General features: G+C 50.5%; 10 protein-coding genes and 1 non-coding gene across 11 annotated transcripts; 4 read left to right on the top strand and 7 right to left on the bottom strand.

The window, feature by feature from the left end:
- Positions 1–78: 78 nt before the first annotated feature.
- Positions 79–1,214, top strand: BDQ94DRAFT_140747 (aquaporin-like protein). The gene is made up of 2 exons (XM_026765684.1): positions 79–393; positions 459–1,214. Exons 1-2 carry the CDS (start codon positions 216–218, stop codon positions 1,028–1,030), a joined length of 750 nt encoding a protein of 249 aa, XP_026627714.1. The 5' UTR covers positions 79–215; the 3' UTR covers positions 1,031–1,214.
- A 243-nt stretch (positions 1,215–1,457) lies between these two features.
- Positions 1,458–1,547, bottom strand: BDQ94DRAFT_t110. Its single transcript has one exon. It is a non-coding gene; the product is annotated as a tRNA-Asp (tRNA).
- A 604-nt stretch (positions 1,548–2,151) lies between these two features.
- On the bottom strand, positions 2,152–3,174 carry BDQ94DRAFT_140746 (Hsp20/alpha crystallin family protein). The gene has a single exon (XM_026765683.1). The coding sequence runs from the start codon at positions 2,953–2,955 to the stop codon at positions 2,395–2,397; it is 561 nt and encodes a 186-aa protein (XP_026627713.1). The 5' UTR covers positions 2,956–3,174; the 3' UTR covers positions 2,152–2,394.
- A 228-nt stretch (positions 3,175–3,402) lies between these two features.
- Positions 3,403–4,106, bottom strand: BDQ94DRAFT_14407 (uncharacterized protein). The gene has a single exon (XM_026766383.1). It carries the CDS (start codon positions 3,952–3,954, stop codon positions 3,514–3,516), a length of 441 nt encoding a protein of 146 aa, XP_026627712.1. The 5' UTR covers positions 3,955–4,106; the 3' UTR covers positions 3,403–3,513.
- A 299-nt stretch (positions 4,107–4,405) lies between these two features.
- BDQ94DRAFT_169015 (uncharacterized protein) lies at positions 4,406–4,671 on the top strand (the record flags this gene model as incomplete). Its single annotated transcript, XM_026771197.1, has 2 exons — positions 4,406–4,459; positions 4,510–4,671. The coding sequence occupies 2 exons, from the start codon at positions 4,406–4,408 to the stop codon at positions 4,669–4,671; spliced, it is 216 nt and encodes a 71-aa protein (XP_026627711.1).
- Positions 4,672–5,158: 487 nt separating this feature from the next.
- On the bottom strand, positions 5,159–6,652 carry BDQ94DRAFT_177554 (uncharacterized protein; the record flags this gene model as incomplete). Its single annotated transcript, XM_026772935.1, has 7 exons — positions 5,159–5,829; positions 5,883–5,937; positions 5,985–6,006; positions 6,058–6,121; positions 6,180–6,351; positions 6,414–6,456; positions 6,515–6,652. The coding sequence occupies 7 exons, from the start codon at positions 6,650–6,652 to the stop codon at positions 5,229–5,231; spliced, it is 1,095 nt and encodes a 364-aa protein (XP_026627710.1). The 3' UTR covers positions 5,159–5,228.
- A 159-nt stretch (positions 6,653–6,811) lies between these two features.
- BDQ94DRAFT_158640 (uncharacterized protein) lies at positions 6,812–8,889 on the top strand (the record flags this gene model as incomplete). The annotated part of the gene is made up of 10 exons (XM_026768981.1): positions 6,812–6,870; positions 6,967–7,060; positions 7,148–7,284; positions 7,367–7,379; positions 7,410–7,504; positions 7,770–7,902; positions 7,932–7,988; positions 8,329–8,474; positions 8,677–8,693; positions 8,747–8,889. 10 exons carry the CDS (start codon positions 6,812–6,814, stop codon positions 8,887–8,889), a joined length of 894 nt encoding a protein of 297 aa, XP_026627709.1.
- A 55-nt stretch (positions 8,890–8,944) lies between these two features.
- BDQ94DRAFT_169013 (S-adenosyl-L-methionine-dependent methyltransferase) lies at positions 8,945–10,407 on the top strand (the record flags this gene model as incomplete). Its single annotated transcript, XM_026771196.1, has 5 exons — positions 8,945–9,112; positions 9,178–9,304; positions 9,373–9,496; positions 9,565–10,031; positions 10,094–10,407. 5 exons carry the CDS (start codon positions 8,945–8,947, stop codon positions 10,405–10,407), a joined length of 1,200 nt encoding a protein of 399 aa, XP_026627708.1.
- A 440-nt stretch (positions 10,408–10,847) lies between these two features.
- BDQ94DRAFT_140744 (uncharacterized protein) lies at positions 10,848–11,201 on the bottom strand. Its single transcript, XM_026765682.1, has one exon. The coding sequence runs from the start codon at positions 11,112–11,114 to the stop codon at positions 10,890–10,892; it is 225 nt and encodes a 74-aa protein (XP_026627707.1). The 5' UTR covers positions 11,115–11,201; the 3' UTR covers positions 10,848–10,889.
- Positions 11,202–13,698: 2,497 nt separating this feature from the next.
- Positions 13,699–14,537, bottom strand: BDQ94DRAFT_140741 (uncharacterized protein). Its single transcript, XM_026765681.1, has 2 exons — positions 14,161–14,537; positions 13,699–14,075 (listed from the first exon to the last, which is right to left on the bottom strand). Exon 2 carries the CDS (start codon positions 14,039–14,041, stop codon positions 13,781–13,783), a length of 261 nt encoding a protein of 86 aa, XP_026627706.1. The 5' UTR covers positions 14,042–14,075; positions 14,161–14,537; the 3' UTR covers positions 13,699–13,780.
- Positions 14,538–16,059: 1,522 nt separating this feature from the next.
- Positions 16,060–18,341, bottom strand: BDQ94DRAFT_169011 (GMC family oxidoreductase; the record flags this gene model as incomplete). Its single annotated transcript, XM_026771195.1, has 6 exons — positions 16,060–16,151; positions 16,209–16,271; positions 16,349–16,801; positions 16,866–17,766; positions 17,852–17,893; positions 17,979–18,341. The coding sequence occupies 6 exons, from the start codon at positions 18,339–18,341 to the stop codon at positions 16,060–16,062; spliced, it is 1,914 nt and encodes a 637-aa protein (XP_026627705.1).
- Between the last annotated feature and the right edge of the window lie 251 nt (positions 18,342–18,592).

The raw sequence follows: 18,592 nt of genomic DNA, 5'->3' as shown, positions 1-18,592 counted from the left end.
CTGTTTGGCTCAATTTGTAGGTTCAGGTACAGTGTCATTCCTATTTGTGATTGATAACAACCCATTGTCTAAGGACTTCTCATATCAGCGATCCACTTTCCTCGGGTCGGCAATCGCCGGCCGCCGAGCAAACCACATCGACTTCATACTTCACTTACTGTTGCATTTGGGACGTTGACCATGTGCATGGCTGCGTTGTTTGTTCTTCAAACATTATGATACCTGAGACAGAGAAGAGTGGCTGTCGCGAAAAGCCAGCGCACGGCATCGCACCCTTCCCCCAGACCCATCCCGATGGCTATCAAAAAACTGTTAAAACGGATACTGAAATGCCAGTCTGGAAGTGCTTGGCAAGCATTGACATGTGGAGGTGCACGATACTAGAATGTCTCGGTGAGACAGCGACCCTAAAATCGATATTACTACCGTTGTATGAAAGCGCTAATGCAGAGACACAGCCAGCATGATGTACACGTTCATGTTGACATGGGTGACGATTGCACCCGCCTCCAAAGATCGAGACGACCCCGATAACCTTTCCTACTACAGCATGAACAATTACGACTGGGTCCGCTTCTTGCCCGCGAGTATCGTCAATGTGTGCCTACTCCCTTTGATCATCTTTACCTTTGCTCGCTCGACTGGCGGCTATGTCAATCCGAGTATTACATTCGCTGCGTACTTTCTTCGCCGGATATCTTTATCAAGGGCTGCTATGTATATTGGTGGACAGGTTGTTGGAATTGTCCTGGCAGTGTGGGCTGTGCAAGAAGCATACGGTAGCACAGGGTTTGATATAGGGTGTATCATCAGTCGTGGAGGGGTTTCGATACGCAACGCATATATTGCCGAGGTTGTTAGCGACTTTGCTATGGTGGTGACTGTCATGTACATTGCTGCTGGTCGCAAATCCGGAGTATTATTTGGAGATGCGATGTCGCCTTGGATGGTGGGCATTGCCACCGAAGCGGCGTTCTGGTTGTCGAGACTCATATGGCAGGGCCATCCCGGTGCAAGTAGGCAATTGTGACATGCATTGTGGGAGGCTATCTGGGGTTGCAGCTGCTAACAGCCACATAGGATCTAATGCTGCCCTTTTAGTTGAGTATCTACATGGAATCTAGTTCTTTGATGAGGATGGTAGTCTCGCTGCGGCCTATGGGGCAGCTTCGTTGAGTTGACGGGCGTTTACGGGCGTTCTTAGCATGTTGGTATGGTATTGAGACGTTCTAGCATCACAGGCCATCTTAATTTTTAATGGACAATCTTCCAAATTCGTCATAAGGAAAAAGAAACAAAACAGTAGTAATAAATAGAAATAAAAGAAATGTGATCACACATGGCGCCGAGAGATAAGATCGCATGCAGCGCGATCGGGTAAATCCGGAGTGCGGTAGATTAAAAAAAAAAACACACGATGGAGCCGGCAAAAAAATGGAAAAGTGGAAAAAAGAAATCTCCCCGACTGGGAGTCGAACCCAGGTCTCCCGCGCTTGTTCCCGAAAGGGATTGACAAGCGGAAATCATGACCGTTAGACCATCGAGGATTGGAGATATTATTTGCCTCTATCTTTTGCTATGTAAAGCAATCATTATATACCGCATCACATGCTGTAATTCGGGCTGCTGCTCAAGATATCATAAGAATTAACGCTTATCTTGAGTCTTCTTAGACATATATAGACCATATGCTGGTAATTATTAACTGTAATCCGGTATCTTCGCTGCAATTTGCACTTTTGTTTGGTTTCGCTTTTCGTCCAGGAGATGCCGTAGAGATATATATTGTTCGGGACCCCCTCAGTAGGCTCAAGAACACAACGCACTGTAAGGGAACTCAATATATTCCACCCTTCACATAAGATCGCATAATTTACATCAATATTAAGCTACCAAATACATTTAGCCGGATATAACAACAGGTGAGTAGCTGCGTTTGTTCACTGCAGTGGCAGCACAAGCGACGCGCCAGTCGACACCGGGCTTGGCGATAGCGGCAACTACCACGACAGACGAGCACCGCTGGACATCAAAACAAATAGAGGGATGATAGTATAATATGGCAATGTCGAAATTGACTGCGATGTTATAGATTACCAACGCGAGTCATTACTTCTACATGAGTACTACAAAGGGAGCGAAAGAGAGAACTTAAGGATTGAATTAATGTATAGTATTACTAGGATAACAACACTAGAAAGGAGCGAAAACCCAGCAACGACTGAGAATGCACACCTCCACTATTAGACACTAGCCCCCCCGACATTCTGGCTCAGATCAGAAGCAAAAGGGAATGAAGATAACAGACAACAGAGTAGAACGATCACGCGCTATGGAACAATTTCGAAACCCATCATCAAGTCGATATTCATCGCACCACCGATCGATCATCCTTTACTCGATGGTGATCTTCTTCGAAGAAGGAGCAGCCGCCTTAGGCACAAAGATGGAGAGGATGCCATTCTTCAAGGAAGCCTTGACGGCGTCCTGGTTGACGCGAGTAGGGAAGGAGAAGGTGCGGTGGAACTCGCCAACGGAGCGCTCGCTGACCCAGTAGTGGTGCTTGGCCTTGGACTTGTTCTTGGAGACCTGCTTGTCACCAGAGGGGACGACAGCGCTGCCCTCGCCCTGGTTGTTGTTGTTGGTGTTTTCCGAGGCAGGAGTGTTCTGGGCCTCGTCATTGTCCGAGGAGTGGTATTCGCGCTCAGTGCGACCCTTGATCACGAGAGTCTGAGGGTCGGAGAACTCAATGTCGACATCCTTCTGGGCGATACCGGGCAGCTCGCCATCAAGGTGGTAGCCATCCGAGGTCTCGCGGACGTCGAAGCGAGGCGCGAAGGTGCGAGCAGAAGTCACCGAGGAGCCCTGGCTGGAGCGGTGGAGATCATAGTCGTCCAGCAGGCGGAAGAGAGGGGCGAAGTCGCCAGCAGTAGGGATGGTTCGGAAGAGAGACATTGTGTTAGGTATGAATTGGATGAAGTTGTTGATAGAAGTTGTTATGATGATAGTAGTAGGAGGTGTAGTATGCGTTGGTTGCGTTTGATAGAGTGGTTGTTATTGTTGTGATAGTAGTAGATGCTTGATGTCTGTTGCGATGATGAGGATGGACTGGAAGAGACCTCGAAGGGCCTTATATAGCTGTTGGACCCCATGATGGTGACTGGGATAAGACAGGTACCAGCTCGTAGGAGTAGCTGCTGGAGGAAGCTCGAAGCTCCCTGAACGATCGCTGGAACCCTTGGCTTAGTGCGGTTAGTGCCCGCCAGAGACAGCGGGAAGGCCCCAGGCAGCCCCGGACGCTTCTCGCGGATTCGACGCGTGATCACGTGATAAGCGCGGTTGCCACCCGCCAGAAAGTAGGGAGGGGATGCAGTCTGGATTCCTTCCAACCACTACCGTGTACCACTCCTGGTCATCGCTGGGGAGAAGCTGTCATGCCACGCATTCCCCGCTCGTTTCCAGATTATTCCACTGGCGTGCATCCCTTCGGTGGTACAAACTACGAACTACAAACTACACGGTGCCACTGAGCAAGCAGTCTTCGGTCGCTTTCGTCATGGTGAAGCAAACCTCCCTTCCAATGTCCCAACATGCAGTGGTCTCGTACATTCGCCCAGATTCTACAGACATCTGGAGCTCGATTTCAGCAAGCAAGAATTTCTGATGGTCGGAGTTGCCACCTAAGTCTTGATTGAGTTCACGCAATGATGGCGTGTCGGCCCGCTGGTTGGTCATGTATGGCTGCGAGGCTGCAAAGGGTCGCGTTGGGATATCGGAGCATAAGCTATGGTGGAAATGATATAGCAATTTTCGTATTTTTCCATCTATGGACACACTTGGCACTAGCACAAAACAGCAGTGCTGACTGTCTCCGTGAAGAATGGCTTTCCAGCACGGTCTAGGGCCCCTCCAGTGAAACAGAAGACAAAGTAGGATAGGTAGTGAAAACACCATGGGGTAGTGCTGATGGGAGGGTCACAAAGACAAAAGTACCAAGGATGCCGCGGAGTGGTCGCATCCTCATATCTAGAAGGCAAATCGCGGCCATGCGAGCTATGAGTATGGCGAGGGACAAGGTCTAGCAGCCGGGTAAATTCCAACCAATGAAGTGGGCTAGCTGGGTTATGCACATACTACTACGGTTGGTAACAGTGGTCCCGAGAAGACGATGTAGTACTTACTAGTACTAACGGTGCAGAGCTGTAGTGGATGGACGGAAAATGACACCGGGATGGTTACCCATGACGAAGGAGATAAGCCATACCGCACTTGTAGTACAAACATGTGAAAGAAGTGCGAGGCATATAATGAGGATATGAATATCTTGAACAAAAGAACTCTCCAACGCATCAACGATCCTTTCCAAAACAGAACTCTGATAGTAACCAGTCGCTGTTATATCAACATGCCTTCGAACCAGACGACCAAGTCGGATGCTTCCCGCATCCAGTCCTCCCAAGTTAGCACTTGCTGTATGTTGGCATAGATTGCATGCTCACAAAGCTACAGGCACGAGGTGGAAAAGATATGAGCTCTGGTGGCTTTGCTGCTCGAGCTCAAGCGGCTGCCGATCGGAATGCCAACGTTGCATCGTCCAAAACCGGTTCCTCTCATGGCCCGTCATCGGGCACTCAACAGAGTGGTCAGCAGTCCACGCCCGGAAAGAGATGAGCTCGTAAAGTAGCGTGAAATGGTCTTTATGGCACCATATTGTTGTTAAGCCACTTGTTGATTGGGTTGTGTCTTGAGTACACGCGAGTATGAGGCTGGTTTTGGGGTTGATAGCCTCGTACGACAGTTTTTGCGGGGTGTTTCTCTCCAAGGGTGTCGTTGTCTTGTCGTAATAGCTACCAGAAACCTATGAATGGTGGCTTGAGCGTTTAACTTACAGACTGAGCAACTCGCGCTCCACTTGCTCGGTTGGAACCAAAGAGAAAGCTGTAGCTATGATGCTGGTGTCAGGATGATTGCAAGACGAAAAACCATGAGAAGCCCGTGTAGCATTCACAGTAATAAGTCCTGCGTTGTAGGCGACGTAGCTCGATCGAAAGCTCATGATGTATTAAGAATTAGTTGATATGGTCATAATAGGATAGGCCCGTAAAGATGACAAAGACAGAGCCGAGTCAGCTTCTATGGGTCATTCGCGTACACAAAACGGGAAAGGAATCGCATCAGATTGGCACTATTTAACATGTGGACCCAACCTCCGTATACAACCACTGCCCTCAATGTCCATATGGTGGCGTGGTGGATACGTTGTGCAGATCCTCGGGAGGGAGATCCTCATGCGCCAGAGTGACATCCGTCGTTATCATAATGCCCATATTCCGTTCGGAGTCGCCAGTGTAGCCCTGCTGTGGTGCCGGCAGGAGATCCATAATATGTTCCTGGCTCTCTCCCGACGAATTCTGGCGCTTCCTTGGCCAGCCCATAGATGAGAGCTCGTACGGCTGAGGCTCACACGTACTGACCACCGTCACGTCTCGACCGCCACTCTTGGAGTTGAAAAAGGTCGTTCGGCTTCGGTCCTTTTTGTCGTATCCGCGGGAAGAACTGTAGGACGCAAACCAGGAAAAGCGAGAAAGAAGGGGCTTGATCCCTGGAGCGCAGACGATAATGGCTGAGACAAAGGCCTGCCGTGATGCCCAGCCCAAAGCCGTTGCGAGAGTCGAGAGGTCTTTGACGGAGTAGTATGCTCGAAGACCGGCAGCAATCATGACGAAGATGCCGGAGGAGAACAGACCCGTGAGGATCCACTTCTGAGACGTCGGGATTTTGGCGACAATAATCAATGGAATCGGAACGCACATGATACAGAGATCGGTTCTGGTGCAATAGGTTAGCAAGTGTAATTGCATTTGCAAGAATTCCGCACTTACAAGATGCTCAAGACTTCAATGATGATGTAGTTTAATGGGCGCACAGTGCAGTTGTCTTGCTTCGTGTTAGCAGAGGAGATGGTCAACAGGTATTCGACTCACTTCCTGCATAGGGCTTGACCTGCTAATTTTTCTCAATCGGTCTGCATATAAGGAGGTCGAAGAGTAATGAGACGACGAATGTGCATACTGTGAAAGCGCCCACAGCCAAGGCTAATCGGTGTTGCGAAAGACCGATCCTAGGCGCTGTCAGACTTATACTTATCCCGGGGGAATGGGCCTAAGATTAAGACTTACGTGAGTCTGTTGTAGAGAAACACAAGCACCCCCTTGAAAGACCACACCATGAGGATGTACGAAAGCCAGGCGAGAAACGCATAGATCGAGCCTTTGGTCAGGGAAGGGACCTGGTCATCCGGTAACTCGGCGGCAGTGGTGTGATTAAGGCCTATATTGCTGCCATAGACAGCTAAGTATAGAATGTTAATGACTCAGTGCCAACCAATCAAGATGTGAATCAAATAAGCTAACCGGTGCATAGATGTAAGAATACAACAAGGAGAGTCCAGAATATCTGATGCAAATTAGCCTGCTTTTCTCCGCAAGATGGACCCTTGCCTCTAAAAGCCTACCGTTCCAAGCACCAGGCACACATCATCCCAGCGGAACATTCCACGATCCACGGAAAAGCGTGTGTACAATCGAACTGCAATGACAACCAGACCTATTGCCCACTCGCTGAACATCTCCGCGGTAAGGTTGTAGCCCATATTTCGACCAAAGACCACCACACGCAAACAGGACTTGCGCGTGTTGAGCGAAAGTCGAGAAAGCACCACGGGGTGAAGTACCGGTCGAAGTTACGATGACTGTGTTGTATCAAAATGTCGCGACATAGCTGAAGCCCCTTTCACTCGACCGGAAAAGAGATGAGCAGTGAAAAGCAGGGATATGGCAAAAACGACCGTCGCTCTGCACTTCGCATCCTGTGACACAATCGTAGCAGACTATCGGTTACCCAGCAAGGAAAAAGAAGCACTCTCCCCATAATTGCTTTGACTAGATTGGCGAAGCTAGAGTGGAGAGGGCATCCAAACACACTAAAGCAGGAAGGATCTAGCACTAGCCTCCCCTCGCCAGACAAAGAGGCTACGCGCCGATTCTCGTTAACGGATCCGGTTTAGGAAAGCCGCAGATCTCTCTTTCTCCCACTCTCCATGCTGCAGGAAGAATGCCAATCACACATGGTAGAATCCAACTAGTAGTTCTTCAACCATGGAAGAAGTATAATCAAGCCTTACCAAAACGGCCACCGGTCGGCGTCAACTAAGCTCTGCAGGTTCTCATGCCTCGTCCGAAAGGAAGGGGGCCGTGCCGTGCTAAGGGGAGGATCGTGGAAGGTGTCAGAGCAGCACTAAATGTGAGGTCGACAAGGACCACTGAATGTTTCCAAATTCTTGGACGGGTCCAGAAAATATGAGCAGTGGTAGGAGCACCGTACGCTCTTTGCCTCGCGGGGGCTGAAAGCTGAGGCCGACAGTGGATCCTAAAGAATACCGTGCGCGGTGCTCAGGTCCTGGAGGAAAAGCATCAGAATTCAGAATATTTGTGCCAAGTGGCAGGTGGCTCCATCGTAGGCTTTCCCACTCGTTCCGTCTCCAAAAATGAAAATGTGAAAATTAACATAAGGTTCCGTCGTTTGAGCCATCCGCTGGATATAGTTTTTCTTAGTGACAAATAAGATTGGGGCGTTGAATCCATCCGTCACCCCCGACGCGGCATCGTGCCTGCGATCGACGTTTGAATTACGAATCGGAATCAGAGTCCGAGACGTTCTCCACAGAAAATATTGAGGCGCCAGTATCAATCGTCGTCCCGTGTGAGAAGCGGGATTCGCACAGCGGCCGACCATCTCAGACTTGCGCCTGAAAAGGAAAATGAGACCCACGAGAGCCGCGGAAGCATCTCTCCCCGGCGGTCCGCAATTGTTGCTACCACGGTCGATGCATGGACCAGGTTCGTATTGAACGAGGAGGGAAAATGGGAGAGAGGCCAAGATGTCAAGGAAGACGCGAAGCTGGACCGAAAAAGGACAGTTCTACTATGGTATATGGGAAACCTGGGTTCCTGCATGACCGTGACTTAAGAGAACAGATGCTGTATATCTATTATCTACATTATATCGTAGTCAGCGAAGGATTGACACTAAAACCACCGTCTCTTGCTTTCTTTGGATCTTCTCCACTCAATCTATCATTGGATTTAGTTATTATCCTTTATGTTATATTTTCCCCCCTTCTTTCCTTTCGGGCGTTCTCCGTGCGGAACCCTGGATAAGCCCTATTCTACGCACATCCTAATGCTGTATTTTATCATCGTCGTATCAAGCTTGCGTTAGCATCAATCAGCAAAGGCTACTACTGCACGACTATCCGGTAGAAGGTAGATCGTAGCGGTGTCGATGAACCTTCTCTTCCGCCTCGAAGCTCAGAACGCCAGGAGGTGCCGCGCAAAGAAACACGGAATTGCGGGTGGTGGAGCCGATTCGGGGCAGTATATACGAGGGTACGAGACATCAGGCTCAGAGACATCGTAATTGAGCTGGTTGGCGCGGCATCATGTTCCCCACTGCTGTCCGTTGGACGGTCGAGGCGTATTCCTTCTTGAACGGTGATACTTGCTAGTTACGTGATCGACGTGCTGGAAGGAATTTCACATGAAAACTGGTTCCAATGAGCTTAATAACCTGTCACTATTATCGGAGCGGGACCCGAAAGTGTTGACAGCCTGACAGGATGAAGCGTCTTACTGGTGTTGAGCCAGATGGCCTCAGGGTTAGTTCGCATTGGCGATGAACGCTACAGGATGCCACCCACCTGGCAGTTGGCCATCTCTTCGGACTGGACCTGCTGTTCACAATGCCCCCGCTGTATCTGAACCCATGAACAAGTGCACCCCGCAACAGGGGCTGGGGGGCTTTAAGAGAAGGGGTGTCTCGAGTCGTTAATGGCTGCTCTTCCCACATCTCCCCTCGCTATCTCAGAGCACAGTTCCTTGACAAAATGAACTCAGAATCACTTCAGAGTATTTGGACGGACGTCCAGTCGTCGCTGGAAACTTTTCAGGCCGATGGAACCGAATATAACCGGATCGATGCTCTCGAGAAGGCAACCCAGCTGGCGCGAGCGCTGGAGAAACCTCGCGATGCAATTCTGAAACTAGCATATACGGTGAGTCCATGGGCCTTGGAAATTTGAGTTACTTCAGATATCTGATTGTGCTAATGATAAAACAGCCGACAGCCCTAATGGCTGTAAAGGTAGCTCACGACATGAAGGTGTTCCCTGTATTGGCCAACGCGACGAGCCCAGTCTCTGTGGGCGAGCTTGCAGCGTTGAAGCCTGCGGATCCTCTTCTGGTTGGTAAGTTTGGACCTCTGACATACATTTGGCAGCTATGTCCTGATGCTGACTGCTCCAACTAAAACTAGAGCGAATGATGCGACTCTGCGTGGCATTCGGCTTTGCAGCTGAGCCAGCTCCCGGCCAGTATCTGCCGACCGCAGTGACCAAAGAGATGGTCAACCGAACGTCTGTTGGAGTGGTAGAATCGTTGTGAGTAATTATATGGGAAAATGAAAGACGTTGGTTGTGACAGTCACTAAGACAGGGCGTTGCACCAGGTTCTGTGAATTCCTCCCAACTGTCCAGAAGACCCCCGAATACCTTCAGGTCACCGGCTATCGTAACCCCGAGGATCCTCTGTTTGCACCGCTACAGTACACCAACAACATGAAGGAAGATGGATTCATGTGGCTCTGCCAGAACCCTGAAGCGCTCGCCCGGTTCAACAACTTCATGGAAGGCCAGCGTGCGGATCGCCCGCACTGGGCGGACTGGTTCCCCGTGCAGGACCGGGTGTTGGCCGATGCTGACAGCAACCCCGATCGGGCCTTAATGGTGGACATTGGTGGTGGCCGAGGCCATGATCTTCTGGGGTTCAAGAAACGGTTCCCGGATGCTCCGGGGAAGTTGGTCTTGGAGGATCTGCCGGTGGTGATCGACGAGGTGCGAGGGGCGCAGGACTTGGATGGGGCTAATATTGTACCGGTCAAGTACAACTTCTTCACGGAGCAGCAACCTGTCAAAGGTGAGATCCCCCGTCTTTTCCAGTGTGTTTAAAAGCGACCAGCGACTGACGAGGGTATGTAGGTGCCCGGGTCTACTACTTCAAGAATGTCATGCACGACTGGTCTGATGAGAAAGCCCGGATCATCCTCAACTATGTCGTGGAAGCAATGGAGCCGGGCTACTCTAAGCTGATCATGGAAGAATACATTGTACCCGACCAGAACGCCTCAGCGATTCACGGCATGACAGACGTGGCGGTGATGGTGTTTTGCTCGGGACTGGAGCGGACGACGCAGCAGTGGACGCGGTTGCTGGACTCAGTGGGATTGCGAGTGAATAAATTCTGGACTCGAGCCGGCGATGGACTGGGCGTGGTCGAAGCCGAGCGGATCTGAGTGAGTACTTAAGGGACCACTTAGTAGCTACTCGTCGAACAGTGGAAAACACCACAATGTGTTTCTATGAGAAATGAAATTGCTAGTCTGTATTCATTTACGTGCCCACTCGGCCAGCATGCACCATTTACCAAAGTAAAACAGAAGTCTGCACTAGACAGTGTTTTACGGATGCGAGCGAAGGGCTATTTCAGACCAGCGTGGGAAAACATGGAGCGGAAATGGAAGTACTTAGTAGTGGAAGGTTGTCATTTCAGCGAATTAGACACAATGACCACTGCAGGCTCTGCATTTAGTGTGATTGAATGCAAGAGATGCAGGCACAGCCACGCCACAAGTCCTGACGAGGCTGCAAGCTCACCCGGTCGGGCATTTGGGCGCTATACCTGATCGCTCTCTCCCACTTTCTTCCACCAGCACAGAAATGCTTCTTTGAAGTAATGAAATTTACTAACACCCTGACACTTAGACGCATGAGCTGATCAGTTGATCTTTTGAAAGAGCATAGTTCTACATCTCCTCGCATGGAGCATCAACAACCGCATATCTTGGAAAATCCCCCGAAGCGGAGAAAGCTCGACAACAGAGAGAATCCCCAGCAACTCTCCCACGATGACTACACCATCGGCTGGGTGTGCGCTCTTGCCATCGAGGCAGCAGCAGCAACAGCCATGTTGGACCAGATCCATCCAGCCTTGCCCACTCATCCGCGCGACAGCAATTCGTATACCCTCGGGTCCATCGGCAGCCACCACGTCGTGATCGCTTGTCTCCCCGCCGGCGTCTATGGCACCACATCAGCAGCGACTGTCGCTAGCAACATGTTCATCAGTTTTGGATCGATCCGTCATCTACTTATGGTTGGAATCGGAGGAGGGGTGCCTTCTGCCTCGGCGGATATTCGGCTGGGGGATGTCGTGGTCAGCATTCCCACGCCCCGTTTCGAGGGCGTGGTGCAGTACGACTATGGCAAGACCATCGGACAAGGGCGCTTCGAACGAACAGGCACTCTGAACAAGCCATCCACTTCCCTTCTGACGGCAGTCAGTAACCTCCGGGCGGCGGACCTCCGCAATGGCAGCCAAATACCCGTCCTGATGTCGCAGATGTTGGCGCGTAATCCGCAGATGGCGGAAACGTTCACCTCCCCCGGCTGTCAGAGGGACCTTCTCTTTGCTTCAGACTATGAACATGACCCAGCGGAGCCGACATGCGAACTTTGCGACCGTAAAAACCTGGTGACCCGGTCGATGCGCAGCTCCGATCGGCCAGTTGTCCACTATGGCCTGATCGCATCAGGAAACCAGGTGATCAAGCATGCACAAACGCGCGATCAATTGGCAGCGCAGCTCAATATCCTATGCTTCGAAATGGAAGCAGCCGGGCTGATGGACAGCTTTCCCTGTCTTGTCATTCGAGGTGTTTCGGACTACTCGGACTCGCATAAAAATAAGGCATGGCAGGGCTATGCGGCTGCGACCGCGGCTGCATATGCAAAGCAGCTGCTTGCTACGATCGGCGTCTGCGGCCGTGGGCCTATCTCTGACTATGCTGGTGCCGGAGTAATCACGGCTGTCCAGCACCGCGCATCGATGATGAATGCTCTACGATTTGATCAACTCGAGAGCCGGCAAGCCACAATAAAGCCCGCGCATGCCAAAACCTGCAAGTGGCTTCTTGAGAAGCAAGAATATGTGGACTGGCTGGACAGCAAACATTTCCCCGAGCACTGTGGCTTCCTCTGGATCAAGGGCAAGGCCGGGAGTGGCAAATCGACGACGATGAAATTCGCGTTTCAACAGGCCGATGCAAAGGTAAATGCAGACACGAAGGTCATCTCTTTCTTCTTCAATGCCAGAGGTGAAAATCTGGAGAAATCAACATTGGGAATGTACCGATCCTTGTTGGTCCAATTACTAGACAAGGTCCCAGAACTCCAGTTGCTCCTCGACGAAATTGTCGCTGGGCGCGGGGGCGAGGATTACCCCTGGAGCCTTGAGATGCTTCAGCACACCTTTCGCCAGTCAATTTCACGACTTGGCGGTCGTCGCGTCATCTGCTTCATTGATGCGCTCGATGAATGCGAAGAAGAACAGGTCCGCGCCATGATTGATTTTATCCAATCCCTCGGGGAGCATGCAATTTCATCAAGGGTCCAGCTTCATGTCTGCTTCTCCAGTCGCCACTACCCCCATATTACTATCGAGAAGGGGTTGGAACTCATACTCGAGGACCAGGAGGGTCACGCTGATGATATTACTCGATATCTGCACAGCGAACTTAAGATCGGGCGCAGTAAGCAAGCCGAAGAAATCCGACGCGAGATACATGAAAAGGCCTCGGGAATCTTTCTATGGATGGTGCTTGTCGTGCAGATCTTAAATCGCGAATATCAGCGCGGTCGCTTGCATGCCCTCCGCAAGAGGCTTCGTGAGATCCCGGCTAAGCTTAGCGATCTTTTCAAAGATATACTGACCAGGGATACTGTGAACATGGAAGACCTCTTACTGAGTATTCAGTGGATTCTATTCGCTAGACGACCGCTCAAACGAGAGGAGCTGTATTTTGCCATTCTTTCTGCAGATCCCGACAATTTGACGGAGGCCTGGGACCCTGAAGACATAAGTGAGCAGGACATTGATCGATTCATTCTAAGCACCTCCAAAGGACTGGCCGAGACAACCAAGTCAAAAGCAAAGACCGTTCAATTCATCCATGAGTCCGTCCGAGACTTCTTACTGAAAGAAGATGGATTGCGCGAACTCTGGCCTGAGCACCAGGGGAGCTTTGAAGCTTCAAGCCATGATCGACTGAAGCAGTGTTGCAACAACACCCTCCTTTCCGAAGCTAACAACCACATTGCTGACGAGGAGTATATTGCATCTGCTTCCAGGGATGAGCTCAAGGCCTTATCCGACTCTGTTTCTCGAAAATTCCCATTCCTCGAATATGCGGTACACAACGTCCTTCAACACTCTGAAGCCGCAGAAAAGGGTGGCGTCCGCCAGGGATGCTTTCTTGAAAACTTCAATCTTCCCGGCTGGAAGCGTTGCAGCAACGCTTTCGAGAAGTACAAAGGCCGTCGTCACACGGGATCTGCATGTCTTCTTTATATCCTTGCAAAATATGACCTGTCGAGTCTAGTTCGGGTAATCTGTAAAGACAAGCCATGTGCTTCTATACCGAGCAAGCGTGACCTTGACTTTCTGGTTACCTATGCTGTCAAGAATGACCGTGAGGAATTATTGGATTTTATCATCCGAAGCCAGCTGCAAGACGCTCCAGCTTCCTCTACAGCCTGGATCGATATGGCGCTCCGTTACGCCATTCAGTTTGATCGAGAAGCTATGTTCATCAAACTTCTTACTATGGATCAGATTAATTCGAGTGCTCGAATTAGGGCTAAGGTAACACTACTACGCTGTGCCATAGAATACGGACGGGAGAACATGTTTGATATACTGATAGCGAGAAACAATGCCGATATCTCTGCCCTCTTATTCTCTGCCATCGAGCTTAATGACGAGCTTGTTTTCAATCGACTGTTAGAAATACAGCCTGTTAATGTCAATGCCATGAACAAGAACGGCAAGACGCCGTTGACACTGGCAGTCGAGTGCGCAGCACCCCCCATAATCAAGGCAATCTATGAATTGGGCTGCAAGGAGGTAGGTGTTGCTGGTCCCCGATCCCCCCTTCCAGAAATGCCTCGTGTATGGTCTTATTCTAAACTTTGTGATTACATCCCGCCAGGGTGCCCTCTCAGACGAAAATTGGAACTGTATGCTCCGATACGCAGCACACAATAGATGGGTTGAAATTGTAGAGCTACTGGTCACTATGGATAAATCCTTCCCCGGCTTGACTAGCACGTGCGCAGAAGCTGTATTGCTCTACGCTGCATGGGGTGGTCATAAAGCCCTTGTGGATAAGGTGCTTGCTACAGGGAAGGCTGATCCGAACGCACAGTCCATAAATGAGATGACACCACTAGCATACGCTGCATCTGGAGGCTACACAGATATTGCTATACAACTACTCTCAAAAGAAAGCATTGATCCTAATGTCAAAGATAAAGATAGGATGACACCACTAGCATATGCTGCATCTGGAGGCTATACAGAAATTGCTATACAACTACTCTCAAAAGAAAGCATTGATCCTAATACTAAGGATCGGAATGGGATGACACCACTAGCATACGCTGCATCTAGAGGCCACACAGACATTGTCATACAGCTACTCTCAAAAGAAAGCATTGATCCTAATGCTAAGGATATGGGTGGGATGACACCACTAGCATACGCTGCATCTGGAGGCTATACAGACATTACTATACAACTACTCTCAAAAAAGGTATTAATCCTAATGTTAAGGATTGGAATGGGAGGACACCACTAGCACGCGCTGCATCTGTAGGCTACACAGATATTGCCATACAGCTACTCTCAAAAGAAAGTGTTGATCCTGATGCCAAGGATAGTTATGGGAAGACACCACTAGCATACGCTGCATCTGGAGGCTACGCAGACATCGTCATACCGCTACTGTCTACAGGAAGAATTGAGATTGACGCAGGAGATTCATTCGGAACAACACCACTCAGTTATGCTGCCTCTGGCGGTCACGCAGCTGTTGTGCGCATACTTCTGTCTACGGGAAAAGTCGACCCTGACCGCAAGGATAGGCTTGGGTTTACGCCCTTGGTTGAAGCCGCGGCAAAAGGCCATGAAGATGTAGTTCGTCAGTTTCTTGCAATCCGAAGAGTCAATGCTCTCTCGGAGGATGTCGGGGCGCAGATGGCACTTTCGATAGCGAAGAACAACAATCAGGTCAGAACTGTGAAGATATTGGAGGACTGGTTGGAAAATACGTTCCATCAATTCTGAGCAACGATGCATCTCATAGATCACATCATGTACTACTTCTTCATTCAGATATATTCAAACATACTCTTTTCAAGGGCCGAAGTTCACTTTTTAGACATACTCCTCTCTTTCGTATCTTGACCCAGAACCGAACGTACAAACTAGCAGACGTGTTGAAAATCCGAATCACTAGTTGCATCCATCCGACTACGTCAAGCCTAGGACAGGAAAGATAGGCTTGTCATCGGCTCGAGTAGGAACCACACAGGAGGGAGACTACCGCAATCGCAGGAGGTTCCATCTCGGGCCAGGCGCAATATGAGGTCATCGTCTTCGCTCCAAGCAACTATCCATGCCCTATTTGGGTTTGCCGCCCCAGAAAACTTCAAGTGATCGTGCCCTGGAAAAATGGAATTGAAGACAGCTTTTGTTCTGTCTATGTAAGTGGTTGCAAGATGTTTAGCAAGTTTGGTAAGCTTAGGCCCTACGATTGTGCTGTGCCCGGAACTTCTGAGTTGAATCTTACTGTCTCCTCCCCTCGGGAAAATTTGCCAAAGTATGCCTTTGCGCGGCCTTTGAAATCATATGTGCTCCTATATAGCATGGACTTATGTGGAATGGGCCAAAGAGAGGACATGTTATTATCAAGGCAAAGTCTTATCCTACATCAAGGGAAGTGAGCGAATGTTCCCGGTGACAAGCAGACATCATTGTCTGTTAGTGGCACCTGTAGCGAGTATATTTCCAATTCCGTATATACTGACTATATCGAAGGCCTAATCATCTACAAGTCCGTCCGGAGCTCATCGTGGCCCTTCTTCTTTCCGCTCTTCTGGTCTTTGATGATGTTATCGGTAATCTTTTCGGCGAACATGACTGCAATACATTAGTATCTTAAGTTTCGTTGGTGGGGATGCAGAAGGGAAGACCTACAGGCAGGGGCAAGAGGCAGACCGGGGGGCAGGAATGGGAATGCTGAAGGATCGACGACACGGACTGAAGAGAAGTAGATAGGTTAGCCAAGGATTTCTAATTTGATTATTGCGAAGGAAGAGAAGAAGACAGTGACTCACTGTTGTCTAGTCCCATGATTGAACCCCGAGAATCCACGACGGCATTCTCGTCGTCCGCGCGCCCCATGCGCAGGGTGGCCGCCGGATGATGCATCGAGCGGAAGCCCTGCTTCAGGGCAGACTCAACTTCAGCCCAGGTGGAGAAATTACTGCCCGGACGATACTCATCGCCGATGATGATGGGCTCCATGGCAGGGTTTTCAAAGAGCCGACGCATGTATTTGAGCCCTGCGATCGACACCTCCAAGTCGGTCGTGCTGGTGAGCCAGTGCGGGTGCACATTGGGCTTGTCGCTCATTTTAGTGGAGTTGAGGGTGATATTGCCCACTGACATGGAAGTCATGGGGACGCCCATCAGGGTGGCATAGTTGTAGCCATCATCTGGGGAGTCATGGCCGAGCGGGAAGGAGACGACAATAAGTTCGGGCCAGTCTTTGGGCAAGGAACCCAGGTCTTCGAAAGTCGCGTCAGTAAGCCCATATCACGTATGACAAAGAGAAAAGCATCTAGCACGTACCTGCTTTGGTCGACAGCGAGAAGTTGCGGAGATCGCTGGGAATATCCACAATACCTCCAAAGTCGGGACCAGGATTGGTCATCATGCCAGTAACATTCTCCTTAAACAGATCTTCTTCATGCCAACGTTTCTCATCATCCAGCAGGATGGAGCTGGTTGGCGTTTTCACCCGGTAAGTCACTCCGAAGACAATATGATCATGCATGTTCTGTCCTACCGCATCATTTGGCAGGACTGGAGTAATGCCCAACTCTTCCAATTGTTTGGCTGGCCCAACACCTGAGACCATGAGGAGTTGCGGAGAGAGAATACCACCGCCAGCCAGAACCAATTCGTTCTTCGTCTCGATGGTGAATTGCTCGATAGTTCGGGGACGGCCGGACTTGCTGGGAATGTCGCGGGTGACGGCCACTCCGGTGGCCTTGGTCCCATCGAACTGGATCTTTTCCGCGAGGGTAAAGGTGAAGATATCGAGCTTCTTCGGCGGCGGCGGCGCATTCTTGACGTAGGCTGTCCAGGAGGTGCTCCGGGTGCCATCGGTACTGTTGGTGGTGTCTAGAATCCAACTGGAGCCAAGAAGCTCGCCGTTGGCATAACTCAGAGTATGCTTGACCCCTAGAGCATCGAAGGCCTTGGCCAACCATGTGCTGAAGGGGTGCACCCAGCGCGGGTAGGAGATCTCCAGAGGCCCAGTGCCCTTGAGACTGGGATCATACTCGGGTGTAGCATTGGCCAAGCGTGTGGTGGAATTGGGAGGAGTGAACTTGATGGACTTGTCGAAATATACTTCCGTGTTGGGGTAGGTCCAAGACTGATCCCCAACCTCATCGGCCCATTTCTGCATGGCACCGTAGGTTGGACGCAGGTAACCAAAATAGGAGAAGGCATGACTGCCACCGATCTATATCGAGTGTCAGATAACTATTGTACGAGCCCACAGGAGTAATGACAGCGCCGGTGGGGGTGGGGGTGGGGGTTTTACTGACCATCTTTCCACCAGTGAAGTTCAAGGGGCGGCCGTTGGTTTCCTATGCAACAAGGAGTCAATGCTTTGCTGTATTATGGAAAGAAAGGACTGGATCTGGAGTGAAGTTGGCGGGCCAACTCTCGTACCGGCGTCCCAGGAATCTCCCACCAATGTTCCACATCGTCGCGGGGAGGAGTGTTGCTGTTGTCAAAGAGTTCGGTGTATCCCGGAACTTGACTCAGATTGCCTGTCATCTCCTCATAGTAGCCGCCACGTTCCACGACAGCCACATTATAATGTTCAGCCAGCCGCCCGGCTGCGATGAGGCCAGTCACTCCTCCGCCAACAACTACATAGTCATATGGCTCCGTTGGCTGAGGCGGGTTTTGATCCGCCTCGGGCCCCAGGTACTCCTGCAACACCGGCCGGCGATGATAGACATACGGGGTGGCCACCGCCGGACCAAGACAGAGTGAGAAGAGGACGGCAGATTGCAGATGAGACCGCATCTTGCTTCAGGGGTGGGGTTTGATATTGTCTGGATTGGCTGATTGACTGATCGGAGAATGCCTCTCCCAGGGGCCTCTATATACCTACTATCTAGCGGATAAAATCTATGGTAATAGCTACGATGAATAGCGACCGAAGCAATTGGACTCAATGACGGCAACACAGCCGGCCGAGTATCACGTCAAGACTCCATCTGAACCGGATTGACTTGCTGCTTGCGATGGAGACTCACCAAGCTGGAAGGGAGCGG

Source organism: Aspergillus welwitschiae (assembly GCF_003344945.1).
Source record: "Aspergillus welwitschiae strain CBS 139.54b unplaced genomic scaffold BDQ94scaffold_11, whole genome shotgun sequence".
In the NCBI taxonomy this organism is placed as follows: Eukaryota; Fungi; Ascomycota; class Eurotiomycetes; order Eurotiales; family Aspergillaceae; genus Aspergillus; species Aspergillus welwitschiae.
The sequence above is the reverse complement of the archived record's forward strand: the minus strand, read 5'-3'. Positions and strand labels throughout refer to the sequence as shown.

Coding starts and splice junctions, on each gene's coding strand:
- BDQ94DRAFT_140747 (XM_026765684.1), top strand. CDS start 216: ATGATACCTGAGACAGAGAAGAGTGGCTGTCGCGAAAAGCCAGCGCAC. Junction 394..458: donor CACGATACTAGAATGTCTCG/GTGAGACAGCGA, acceptor GCAGAGACACAG/CCAGCATGATGTACACGTTC.
- BDQ94DRAFT_140746 (XM_026765683.1), bottom strand. CDS start 2,955: ATGTCTCTCTTCCGAACCATCCCTACTGCTGGCGACTTCGCCCCTCTC.
- BDQ94DRAFT_14407 (XM_026766383.1), bottom strand. CDS start 3,954: ATGGTGTTTTCACTACCTATCCTACTTTGTCTTCTGTTTCACTGGAGG.
- BDQ94DRAFT_140744 (XM_026765682.1), bottom strand. CDS start 11,114: ATGAGTGGGCAAGGCTGGATGGATCTGGTCCAACATGGCTGTTGCTGC.
- BDQ94DRAFT_140741 (XM_026765681.1), bottom strand. CDS start 14,041: ATGGGGGGTGCTGCGCACTCGACTGCCAGTGTCAACGGCGTCTTGCCG.